A 14,053-nucleotide genomic window follows, 5' to 3' on the forward strand; every position below is an offset into this window, starting at 1 on the left:
TTCTACAGAGAAATCTCTCCTGGCAACCAAAGATTATACGAGTACTTTTTGACTGACTTCTTTTTCCTCAAAGGTCAAGGTCACGACGTGACACCGCTCCTCCGTAACACCTGTATACTTGATTGAAGACACGTTCGCACATCCCAGTTACCGCGTCCTCGTTTGAGCATGATTCGGTCATTTTTAATTGAACAGATTAACTCTTGCTCATCTAAAAACATTGAAAGAGGAAGGAAAGGAGAAGGAAGGGAGCGGAGAGAAAGAGAGAGAGAGAGAGAGAGAGAGAGAAAGGAGAAACTTCAAATTAATAAGCGATATGTAAGTAATAAATAAAACTTAATCATCGAAGAAAACACTATTTTTATAAAGAGGCGGTGTGCTATTAAAAAACTATGTCAGACGGCACGCGATTAATTCATTATTTATTAATCCTTCGAATATTTTAATAACTTAGTAGACAAATATATTATGTAAAGAATGAACTCTTACATAAATAATAATCAATACATTAAAATTTAACTGTTCTGTTTTAACTCCCGTTAAAATGTCCACATTTACAGTACATTAAAATTCTCCACTGATTAGTATTTCCACGTATTATTAATGCTGTCATTTATACAAGTACAAGATGTACAAAGTGAAGTGTCACCATTCCTAATTTCGCAACACTCGTAAAAGCAGAAAAGCATTACGGGGGCAGAATATCCGTTCGATGTTCCCGATATCGCGCGCGCACCAGGCATCGATCGGTTTCCTTGAACGGCATTTTATTTGTTTGTTGCGGCGTTGCCTTTCTCATACTCATTATTCCTCCGTTCGCTGCCATTTCTAAGAATTTTTGTGATCTTCAATAGCGATTCGTCCCTTGTCGTTCCTCGAATTGCAGCGTGCCAATCGATGCGACGCGTCACATCACACCGTCATATCGTCGCGTCATTCTCTCAGATCGTCTCATCTTCTACGAATTTTCAATATAAAAATTTCGGAACAATGGTCGAATAATTTAGAACGACACGGCTCGAAATACCACGCATATACACGTTGTGAACAATTATGACTATCATCCTTCACAAATTTTCAGTGCAATAATAAATTTTAAAATATTTTTAAAATATGAAAGGAGAATTATATAATTATATCTAGAACACCTCATTTCATAATATGAAGAGATATGGCTCTTGTCAATCATGCAGAAAGAGGAAGTTTAAAACTTTTCATAATTATATACAAATTACATATCAAATATGTCCACATATAAATATATACATATAAAAAATATATAATTAAATATATATTTTATGTATTATATATGTACATTTATTATATATGTATTATATATATATAATTATATAAGAAAAATTTTTTCCTGGAATTGTGTGTAAATAAGCTTATAAAATATTATAATTAAAGATATTTTAGAATTTTAGAAAGATTGGAATATTTTTTATTTATTGTAATTTCTTTGATGTACTTTGCAAAATGTGCTGCATTACCCAGATAATACCAAATATTTATAAAATATTTTTAAAATATTAATAAAAAAAATTGAAATATTTTAAATATATATATGCGCATAAATAATAAGTTATATTACTATGTACATTTCTAAAATATATTTTACATACTTTAATAATTTTTGGATTATTGCAAAATCTTTATAAAAAATTTCTATAAAATCTTTACTGCGTATATTTTTAAAATAAATTTTCGAAGAATATTTATAATAAATGTTTTGTCTGGATACATCGTTCTTCTTGTCGTGCTAGCAGAGAACGAGGTATCGCATTTGTAACTTTGAAAAATTGCCTTATAAAAGGAAACACCTAAAATCTTCAGAATTGAAAGAATTAGGTTACAAAGTTCGAATTCGCGTGAGTGTTCTGAGATTTAAGATTCAGGACGAGATCATCGATATCTGGGGCTGATTTGTGAAGTACAGGTGTTAGGTACCTACTTTATACATTCTTGATTTTATTACGAGGATACATGGAAAGTAGAGGATTTACATTTACCAGCCTAACTTTGCATCGTCTTCACCTGCTCATCCGCATTCATAAATTGTAACTTCTACACTTATCGCGGTCGAATCGGTTACGTTAGCCGCGTTACACAAATTCAACGGGTACTTGAGGGTTGATTGCAGGAAGACTTCTGTAAGAAGGAGTATCCTCGTTATATCGCGTTTATTATGAGCATAAATCATGCATAATGAGCACCGAAGATGTCTATTATCTCCGGCACCGTTGCTGTACAGCTCGCGCATAAGTAGCCACCCTCTCTCGTCCCTAGACGCCGAAACTTCCTTCTCGCCTTTCTTGTCAAGCACGCATCGACTTTGCTCGCCCTGTCTCGCCTTCACTTTTCATGACTTTGACGCGTCGCGCTCATTTCTTCTTCGTCGCTCGGTCACACCGGCGTATCTTCAGTCGCGCTCGATTTTGAGCCGAGCGCCGAGTCGCTCAGCGCGCGAATTCCTCTCTCTCTCTCTCTCTCTCTCTCTCTCTCTCTTTCTCTCTCTTTCTCTCGCCAAGATACCACTCGCTCGCTCTCATATTCTCGCTCTCGCTCATAGCGGTGGCCAACGCGGCGGCACCTCTCGCTTTCACTCGCCGCGTGGTTGTGCAAAGAGGAGGCTATCACGGCGCCCGTGACGGGACTCTCAGTATTCGCCGGAGAGTCGTTGAAGATACGTGTTTCTTCTCGATTTTATCCGCGCGGTCAGTGTAACATCTGAGAGAGTAAGAGAGAAAGCGAGAAACAAAGAAAAAAGGGGAAGAAGAGAGAAAAAGTAGTAATTTGTGTGAGCGATCGGGAGAATTTTCACCGAATTATATCTTCTTCTTCTTCTTCGTGTCGCGCCGCGCCGCGCCGAAAGCGACAGCGAAGAACGTGCGGGACCGCGGCGTGCGCGGGTCTAAGGCACGCGATTGTAAGAGCGAAGACATAGACGTGCGAGTCGAAAGGGTGACAGAAATGGTGACAGTCGGCTGGCTCAGGTAAGGGCTCGAATCATCAATCATTCAACTATCATCGAAAATGCCGTCCCGACCACCGATTTCTCACATTCGTACCAACTGTGCACTTAAGCACAATAAATTGACAAATCACGACTGAATAAACGTCGCGAGATTTCTTCTCCATCCGATTGTGAGACAAATGAGGAAGATTGTTCTTTCACCGGAAGAGCGCGGAGTCAAGGGTTCATCTTCGATAGAGGCCTTACGTGAGAGATGATTAGTATGAGTTAACGCTTGCCACAAAGTTAGCCGAGTGTTCCGCTAAGCCGTGTAAAAGTAACTTTCTAATAGTTAAACGGTACTTTATTATGTGCACTTGTTGAATTAAGGAGTCTGTTAAACTTCGGCAAATAATAATCCTCTCGCCACTCATTCTTGCTCATTGTCAGTTGAACGTGCCTCGCGATGTATCGTGTCGGCAGACCTCAAAACATTTGCAACTCTGCAATTGAGGGATAAAAACAAATCGTAGCGTACAAACAAATGACGTAAATGAAATAAATTTAAATAAATTGCCACAGTTAACGCGTTACGCGTAAAAGCCAGTGTGTCAAGAAGTGAGTGAGAGATAGCCGCCCGCATGTGTATGGAGGACGCTTAAATAACTAAGTGATAATTTTATTTCATAACTTCCGATAAATGCTCATCGATTCCTCCGCTCAACATTCTACATTTTATTCTACATTTATTACTGTAATCAGAAAGCCTTTTACTCGCAATCAGGATTTTTCCCGGATTACTTCCGCTTACGTCCACTTACGTTCAACGTACGATCATCGCTCGCCCGATTAATCTATGATAAAACAGTGAAGTCATAAACGTAATTGTGTTTTCCGCCTTACCGATGAAACGACGCTCGATTGCTCATCGCGAATTATTCCGAAGAGATTAACGTTTCTATTATGTAACTCACACTGGAATGCTTGTTCTATTTATTTTGCATTTATTTCTACAATTTCTACTATTTCGATTAAAATTTTGTTTTCTCGGTATTTTATTGCTATTATCAAGTTTTCACAATGTACAAAAATTTTAAAAATATCGAAATTTCGTGTCTCGAATGTCCCACTAATTATGACGATAAAATGATTCAATGAAGATTAGAACACTACGTTCGAACGTAGACCCGAGGATCCAAGTAGTGTAGGTCTCTAATTAATCAGCCGCGTTCATGCGTCACGCATTACCTCGCGCACAGAGATGTGTTTCTAACTAAATGATCTCTCGAGATTTCTACGATTTTTTTTAGTATCTGAGATATCAAGGATTCAAAATTTATAAGGATTAAAGAAGTGAACGGCAAGTTAAGTTGGAATGCGGAGTTGAAAAAACTAGCATTTTAAAGATTCAGATATCTAATTAATTGAACGTTTTGAAATATGCATAATTTTATTCCAAGGAAATAATAGTTTTGCACGTTCTGCGATCCTAAGAGAAATCTCGGAATTATCAAAGATCCATCAAGGACACGAAAGTCCTAAAACTTTAAATTCAAATCGCTTCAGATAAAAACATCATAAATTAAGAATTTCTGAGATAGTATTTAGAAATCCTCGGATTCCAGAATTAAACGCGTTGCGTTAGATAAATAACACGATGATATACAGAGGATTTTTCAGACTAATCGCGAGTCCTGTATATACTTCCAAGTATACGTCATGATAGTTCCGATAATACGTACTTGGATGTAAATCAAAGATTAACTTACACATTTCTGAAAATTACACGGTGGTTGCAATATAAGAGAGAATTAGCTTACATTAGACTAATAGCGGTACGTATTCGTCCGTGTACGTCGGATACAATTATAGTAACATGTTTCTCTTGTGCAATATATGTTTTTTTTTTATCTAGTACTCATAAATACATAGCGTACTACAAAAGAAAATCATTGGGATTCGATGCAGTCAAGTAAAAACTATCGTTAATATTTTTTTTGTAGTGTCATGCAACTATACCGTTAAGTACCGTAAAATGGGGTTAGCAGTACCAATAATTTTACATCAAGTGAGAAATTTTCAATTATTCAACGCCGTAGGAATTAATCAACGAGAATTTCAAAGAGCTACTTCATATAAACAGGAGATAGAAGTTTATCTTCTCGTGTATCTTTATGCTCTGTATAGCAAGGCTGCTGTTAATCTGATCTGAACCTGCTTCTAGATATACGACACGATTCGCATTGAATTTTTTAATATTTAAAGAAAGAAGAAAATATTAAAAACATTTTGTTTAAATGCGCACGTCTATTACAACAAATTGATTAATATTACTTAACGTTGATTTGTATTAACTGTCGTGATGTGGCGAACCGTAAAGTCGAGCATAATTAAACCGAGTAAGTTATGGCCTGGTAGTAAATCTTTCAGCCGTGTAATTATAGAATCGACGCTTTTACGCTTCGCTAGCAAACATGCGATATTACTCTCTTCGTCATCGAAGAGGCACAAAATGCTTGGAAAAAGAAAAGAAAAGAGTGCTACGACGCGTTTTTCCGATAGTAATTGAAAGAGACCGAATGTCTCGCGATCGATATCGATTATTCTGCATTTTTCGTCCAAACTTTCTCTTAACTGCCTTAAGCATCTGTTATTTAGAATATTTTATATGACAGATTATTTATAATAGTATCTTACAATTATGATTTACTTTAGAGAATAACTTCATGAAGAAAAACTTCCGCTTTTAAAATAATAATAGTATAAATGTAATAATACGATTTAATAATTAAGACGATAAGACGAGCTAAAAGAAGTTTCATAAAACAGTATAAAATCTTGCAAAACTCTTCTTAAAAGAAAATAACGATTTTATGATATTACATAATTAATTAATTGGGTCTTTTAAATAAATTTTTGCTTCATTACATTCTATTTAATCATAGACAATTGCGTGTGTATTACAGATAGTGTGTGGTCACTATTATTGTTACTCTTCTCGTGACTGTAAACATAACTGTTATTTCCATGCAAAATTCTATGTGGTAACTAGTAATGACATTTTGTTGCATAAATAACGTTAAGCATTATTTGCTACAAAGTTACATTTCTTGCGGTCTACTTCAGGCGGTGAATCTCTTTTGCTACATCGCTAAAATAAATCATGTTCTCCTCTCCTCTATCAGCTTGAAATTCAGAAGAGACATGCCAAACATGTATTTGTCAACAGGCGCGCTAATGTTTTCTCCCGTTGGTAGCAAAAGTATCGTTATATGTACCAAGTGAACAGTGAGTTGTACATATTTTGCTTAGAAGAGGATGGAGAAAGCATCGTGAAAATTATGAATTATACTGTTTAACCCTACTTGCTGACGACTTTTACTTAAAATTATACATATATATCAAATATATATACATATAATTATACATATTTAAAAAATATCTCAAATATATCAATAATATTCAAAAGTATAATATATTATAAACATTTAATGTTAGATTATCGCACAAAAAATAATTGCTCGATTGTCGAAATAAAAAAGAAATAGATGCCGACATTTTACAATCACGGTATAAATTTTTTTATATTTACAAATATATTCAGAGAACTAAAAGTTACAAATTGAATTTTAAAATTTATATAAAATTATTTTTAAATTCTATTCTTATTTTATATTTATAAATTTGTTTTCTAATGATACTATTTCCGGTATAATCATTGCAATACTTTAAGATCATTAAAAGATTATATAGATGTAAAGTGATCGTACGTTTTTATACAAACAATCATCGTTTTTATGCAAACAGCGTCGTGCGAATCATGCACTTTCTCTCTCTTTTGAGGCTACCGGCAATGAGTTCTCTCCGGCGCATTATAATCTTGTCTATGTCTTGATATAGGACAGATCTCGCGTAATAAGAAAAGTTATGCAGAAAGTGAGGGACATTGTCCACATACTGCGCGGCTGTTTAAAATATCCGTTTTCTCACCTCGATCGCCGGATGTGATTGATACGCTGTCGCGCTAATATTCAGGAATGCGTTTAAATGAAACAACGTCCTTCTTCTTTGTTATCTTTTTTTTACATCTGTTAAATCTAATGGAAGACAACGTTATTTAAGAGACAGGCAATTGCTTTCGTTCACAAATGATGATTATCTTTTTAAGAAAATTGAACATTATCCTTAATGCCGTCCTTACATCATCTTTAAAGACAACGTGAATTTTTTTATTCACGTACTATTTGATCGGAGTCTGGAATTTCTATTCGTTCGTATTGTTCACGATTGGAATTTCCAATACAGTCATACGTTTTTAGTAGGTTTTCTTGCGAGAAAACTTCGCAAGAAAGAACAGTAACGTTCAACCGGCGCCCGCAGCTTTTCTTGCGCCGGTTATTCGACGTGCAAAAGATGCAATCGTAATAATCACCTTCTCGTCTCACAGACCTCGGTCGAGATGCAAGCTGCGTTTACGCAATCAGACACCTACGAAGTTCTCGATCAACTGGTGAGGCGCGCGCTCGCGAGCGAGTAGCTACTTTCTAAACACGAGGAAGAGCCGGCGATGGCGAGAGAGCACGAGATTCACTTTTCAATAACAGTGTCTTCATTTTATAGAAAGTAAAGTGCGCGCTCTCTGCACTATGAATATTGTTGCGAACCGGCGATTTTATTACCGGTCCTGTCGCGCATTCCGCGCACGGAATCCGATCGGATCGCGATCGGTGATTGCCGATCGTTCGTGAATCCGCGTCCTCGGGATGAAAGTCCACGCGATACGCGAATTTCGAAAGTTTCTCCCTTGCTCCTGTATGTCGTGCTCGTACGCGGACGTTCCCGCATGCAGCCGTAACGCGCGGACGTGGTGTCTTATTAATTGCCGGATGAGGTATTGTGTGCCGCTCATGAGATAGAAAACCGTGAGCAATCGCAGATGCCCATGTTCAATCGCCTTCCCAGCGATAGTTCTGTCCTTCGAGAGGCCGCATGCAAAGTTTCCTTTTTCGAATTCTCATTTATACGAATATGTGCCGAAGATAGGCAAAAGAAGTGCAAAAGAATATAATATCCGTGGTAGCAAATTAAAAGGCGCTTAATAAAACGTGAATAGAAAATTTTCTTTCTATGAAATTCATCTAGATAAGATGTTGAAAATCTTAATTAAACAGATATGGTAATCAAAGTAAAAGTTTTGTAACAAAAATAATTTTGAAATGTGTTCCCACAAAATTTCAATAATGTTTAATGTGCACAAGTTATTTATCAATATTTTTTTTAACACTAATAATTTTTTTACAACTTAGAAACTCCCAAGTCGTTTAAAGTTTATAAAGAGCCTCAAAATTCTAAATCTATCTTTGATTCTTTAACCGATTGATTCATTTTTATAATGTCACTTTACATATTGTGCAGTAAGTTCAAAAAATATAAAATAGCAAAAGGAATTTCGTTTTCATAGCCAATATTTTAAAGTTTTGAAACTTTACATTATTCGTGCCATTTTTTTATATGCTTTGGTAACTCCAGGCAAATAGAAGTGGGAGAATAAGTATATCCGATATGCTGTTATTAGCATCATCTGCATATAGATACCGCTGCAGGTGCAAGGTCAGCGATACTTTCCGATGATACCTTTGCACTAACCTATCACGATTTGGGTTAAAAGCCGTTTATCTGGCGAACGCCGTTGCAAATCATAGGTCACTCTTCTTGCAGAGCGCACTAGCGCACACAAACGTGCACTCACACGCACGCACCCGTTAAGTATAAGTCGGTTTAACAAGCTATTCTTCAATCCGATCCATTGTGCTTGGAAACATTTTATAACATAATCATAACAGTTTCTATCAGATCCGCTACATTGATATCGAATATAAAATATTAAAATAATAATAATAAAATAACGGAAGAGTGAAAGAACGCATATGCACACAGAGAGTTTATGCAAAAATAAAATAAAATATACAATTACATATTTAAAACTATAACCTTATTGAGAAAAAAGTGTATTTAAAGAAATACCACTTTCTCTGAAATTCTGAGGATTAAATCCTTGGTTTTCGTGTAAATGGCACAAATGCGTATATATACATATATTGCAAAAGTATGCAAACGTTAAAGATTTCAGCAAACGTTTGATACTTAATAATCAACTTAACTACCACTCGCGAATATCCGAGAATGTACGAGCTACGGTGCTAAACTCGTTTAAATGTACGCGCAAGCATAATTAGAAATGTTCATTAACAAACTAACAATTACAATAAAGGAACATGATTTTCTAATTATTATTTAAAGATGTAATTGCGTAAGTAATTATTTTTCCATTAAAAAAATGCTTTGACAGCATGTCAAGTGCTTCTTCTAATTTTTTTTTTAACCAATAATGTTAATAATTCATGGCATGAGTATGACGCGTTCACTGAGAAAAGAAGTTATTAACATGACTAAATTTTTCAACTTCTTCAAGTATTTATGCATTTGAGTTAAACTGAAAAAATTTAATCAAGTTGAAAAATTTAGTCAATTTAACAACTTTTTTCTCAATATATGTATACACAAAGTAGAGATTTATTTTATAATTATTTAGAGATTTTAGAGCATTATATTCAAAATAATTATTAACTTGTGGATTATTATTCTAATTTATTCTAATTTATTATATAATTATCTTTATTATAATACATATGTTTTAAAAGTGATTTTTTCATTGGCAAACAAATTTCATAAATAGATTTTTCAAACAAAGTTGCAATTCACAAATTAATGCTATTATAAATTATCTTCTACTATCTGTACAAATGCATCCTTTTCATCGCGTAGAAGTTTAGCAATTTATTTTGCACTTTTAACGTACTGGGTTAATGCTTGTGTTGCTTGCAATTAGTCGTTCGGTGCAATAAGACGCGAGATTTTCCAATTGCGAAGCGAGCAGGATTTATGGGCTGATCACGCGCTTGTAACAAAGGAACGCGATGAATCGCGGTGAAGAAGGCTGCCGCGAACTTTTGTGGCACGGCGACACAAGTCATTAGATCATTGTTGCGCGGGCACGTCCGAGCGATTATCGCGGTGAATGCGGTAGATGTAATCGCGAGTGTCACGATGAGATGACGATGAAATCAAGGAGAGCGGCTTTCTGTTACGAAGTCGTCCGTCTCTTGTCGTATTGTACTCGGTTGCCGTACTTCTCCCTCTTTTGCAGGCACATCATTATTAATCGAAAGCTACGGCTTCAGCGATTATTAATCCTTTAATTTGCACAGCTCATAATGTAGCAATCCATTATAAGTTCAGTAATAGAAGTACAATTATTCCATTAACACTCTGTACATACACATAAAGCGGCATCTTCTCTACTATAGACATTGGGTCACAACACTTCTGAATTAATTTTCATTAATTTTACAAGTCTAACAATTCTTCAATGGTACCTATATATGCTTTAACATCTCTCGAAGGTATTTGTATACTGGTTTAATTTAAAAAAAAATGTATATAAGTGAAGATATAAATGTTACAACTGGTCAGTGTTTTTAGTTTTTTGAGAAAAGAAATTTGCAAAACAAAGTTGTTAAATCATATGTACAGAGTGTTAAACAGATACTACAAAAGGGAATTTTTTTAATATTATTATATAATATAATAATTGATATTTTCTCTCTCTTTTGCATGCAGTTATTAATCGAAATGTACGGCTTCAATAAATTATATTAATCCTTTAGTACTTGTATAGCTTGTACAGTATTCTATCGTAAGCTCACTAATAAAAGTATAATTGTTCTATAGTATTGCAATCGATATCCATGTATCACTGTAGAACCAACAAACGAGAAGAAGATTCGTTCTATGCACTTTTCTTCCTTTATCATTAGGCTTTATCCATAGTGTTCATTACTCTCAGCTGAACCATTTAACAAAATATCCTGAAATAAATTCACCACGATTAATCCGCATAATTCGTCCTTCATAAGTGTTTATTGCAACGACTAAATGAACGTAATAAAATGGAGAAACTCGAAGGTGTGCGAGAGAGAAGGCAGAATGACGATGTTACTTGTACTGGTTACGGCAGTCTACGATGTTGTAAGACGAAAGAATTCGTTTAGAAATATTCGCCGACGAACCTGTGTCTCGATTTGCAAAACGATCACGTATTCAAACCGAAATCCTCAATGTCAGCCCGATGAAATTTTTATCAAAGTGTCGAAATGCGCTGACCTTTGCTATTGTTTTTTTTCTCTCTCTGATGAAAGTTGGCAAAATTATTTCTATATCAATCTTCAATTTGTTCAATCTGAACGTACAAAAAGTTGGAATCCGCAAAATGTCATTCACATTGGAAATTTGGGATTTTAGAATCTTTGCAAGAAATTATTCTAGGTGTCTCTTTCAAATCATCCTACAATGCTTACGTACGGCTATATTTTAATATTATAGTATAATTTTGTTAGTAATAATAACAAAAATGAATATAAACTATTCAACAAAATACAATCGAATCTTCCTATTCTTAACTCATCAAAACGGGATCCAAAAAATTTCTCATTTGCACTATTAACAAGCGAAATTAGAAGATGCATAGAATTTTCCGTTTGACGCTTGCTTTTTTGTTTTACGCATTATCATTTATTACGTGATCATTATGTAGTCACATAAAAAAAAATATGATGTAATAGAAGAGCCAAAAGAAAGAAAGCGTTAAGAATTTAGAGGTTTGGAGTATTTAACATATTCATCTCTTAATTAGTATCGCATATAGTAATTTATGTAAATGAGTTAAGAAACGTAATTAACGATAGCCTTGACCCGGCCAGATTATCAGAAGATCTAGCTTGAATTTTCATATCTAGGTTCCGGCTCGAAAGAACGTAACTCTCGACGTGCAACTGGTAGAATTCGGAAATAAAATGACATAGCCGTAACGTCATTATGATTTTACGAGAAACGACCTTCGGACATTATAGAAGCAATTGTACTTTGCACCATGGGCAAGTTGTTTTTTGCATAGGTTTTCGCGAACGTGCCGTCGAGATAATCTCTTAGCGAATGTCCCGCTAGCACTTTCACTCGCGCGTATTTCCTCGAGAGCATCGTTGTTACTCCGGCACTTGCCATCTCGAAGAATTACCGTTGTTACATTCATTCACGGTGATCCATTTCATTTTACATCCGGTAGAAAAGCTTTAAATTAAACAGTTACGCGTATCGTAATTAAAACTAATTTAAACAATCGATATGTAATTTATAAAATTATTTATATGTATTATAAATAGTATTAAATATAAATGTATATATTTAATACTAATAATATAATTACGTATTTATACACACATACATAAAGTTTGAAAGATTGATTAGGAAAGCCTTTTATTCTCATTTGTCAAGTGAATTCAGAATAGAGATTCATCAAGTAAATTATTAGATATTTTGCAAGTTATATTTACAGACATTTATGGAAATATAAAAATTATCTTAAAATTATAATTTGAAAACTTACAAAGAATGTTGTCAGTCATACAACGTGAGTTATATATTCCGTTTATTTTTATCTTTTTTCTTTTAATTGGAAAGTGGAATATTTTTTTGTCAGATTAAATGATTTGTACAATTCTTGTTCTTAAGAAATAAAGATTTAGCAATAAAAATATGAATATATTGTTTTTATATTCTATTGTTTTGCCCAAATTTTTAGATATTATCTAAAAATTTATCTTGATAAAACTATATATAATTTTATCTTTTATCTTCGTAAATATTGAAATTAAATCACCTTTATCGTATCTAAGATACATTTACATATAATTAATCTTATTTTTAGCAAGATAATTTTAAGTTATCTTAAGTGTAACACAATTACATAATTATAATACTGTCTGTAATTAAATTTATATATCTCATATTATGTTTTATTTGAACAAAATTCTTAGAGAGAAAGAGAGAGAGAGAGAGAGAGAGAGATTTACGTAGTAGAAATCGAACGATTCTTACAAGCGCGTCTAATTGGGATTCAACTTCTCTCGATGGCACTCGAGCTACCGGCACATTATGTGTCCCGCGGAGCGATACTTTTCGGAGGTATGGCCATCGCCGCCCGAGGCACGAGATCCCGAGGACCCACGTACGTATCGGATCCCTGAGAAAGATTTCTCCAGTTCCGTTGACCCACTGACACTGAATTATCGTTTGTATGTGTGTGTGTGCGCGCGCCTTATGACTGCGACCTCTTACACTACACGCAACGGAAAGCTGTCGAATTTGTCGTTTGCGTGTTTTATCTCGAAGAGCGACAATGTTATACATTAAAGCATCGTCTTGGGCAAGGTGGTCTATTGACATAATCTGATAATTTTGCGTAAAAGTAAATCTGGTTTCTTACGATAAATGAACTATCGAGTTTGAGAACATTGATTTTGCAAAATTGAACAATTAAAAACCGACTTGGATTCTTCGTCATTTTTCAACTTGGTTAAATTTATTTATGGTGTTTCAACGGTACTTTTATATGTCTTTATTTAAATAATTTTTAATAAAAATGCGACATGCTACGCTCGAACAGTTATTTCTTCATAATCAAGCTTGCTCACCATTCTTATTTATTTTGTTTCTCCATGCGGAAAAAGATTCTAAACATGAAATAATAAGAAATAATAAGAAATAAAATAATAAAAAAATTAGATGCGCTAATTTTTTTCGACAATTTAAATTGGAGATAGATTGCAAAGAAATCGCGTTATTAAGAATTGAGAACGTTGATTCCGGAATCGGTTTTAAAATGAAAATAATGCAACTCTTAATGCATCCGCGTCAATTAATCATATTACTTTTTACTTATTATCTAATAAATTACTAATATGTATCTACGCATATAAGATAAATATATAAAGTGCAGCCTTCTTATTTCAGTAAAGTCTGTTGTTTTTTTTCTCTCTCACGTTCTTTTCGCAAAGCACAGTCCGTATTTTACGATGACATCATGCGGATGCATCGATTTCCGTGTGCAAACCGTTTTCTTTAAAGATCGAAAGAATCGGTTTTTTTGGTTCCAGTCTTCAGTCATGCTTATTCCTAATTTAAATAATGCTTAAAATACAA

At 34.3% G+C, this 14,053-nt stretch overlaps 1 protein-coding gene across 1 annotated transcript in view; it reads left to right on the forward strand.

Annotated features, from left to right (window-relative positions):
* Nucleotides 1–2,597: 2,597 nt before the first annotated feature.
* Nucleotides 2,598–14,053, forward strand: part of LOC105193465 — a 30,544-nt gene continuing 19,088 nt past the window's right edge. Inside the window, exon 1 of the mRNA XM_011157918.3 lies at nt 2,598–2,996. Within this exon, the coding sequence (XP_011156220.2) occupies nt 2,974–2,996 (23 nt within the window). The 5' untranslated portion in view covers nt 2,598–2,973. The remainder of the gene's footprint in view (nt 2,997–14,053) is intronic.

The sequence above is a fragment of the Solenopsis invicta genome, chromosome 9 (genome assembly GCF_016802725.1).
Source record: "Solenopsis invicta isolate M01_SB chromosome 9, UNIL_Sinv_3.0, whole genome shotgun sequence".
Classification (NCBI taxonomy): domain Eukaryota; kingdom Metazoa; phylum Arthropoda; class Insecta; order Hymenoptera; family Formicidae; genus Solenopsis; species Solenopsis invicta.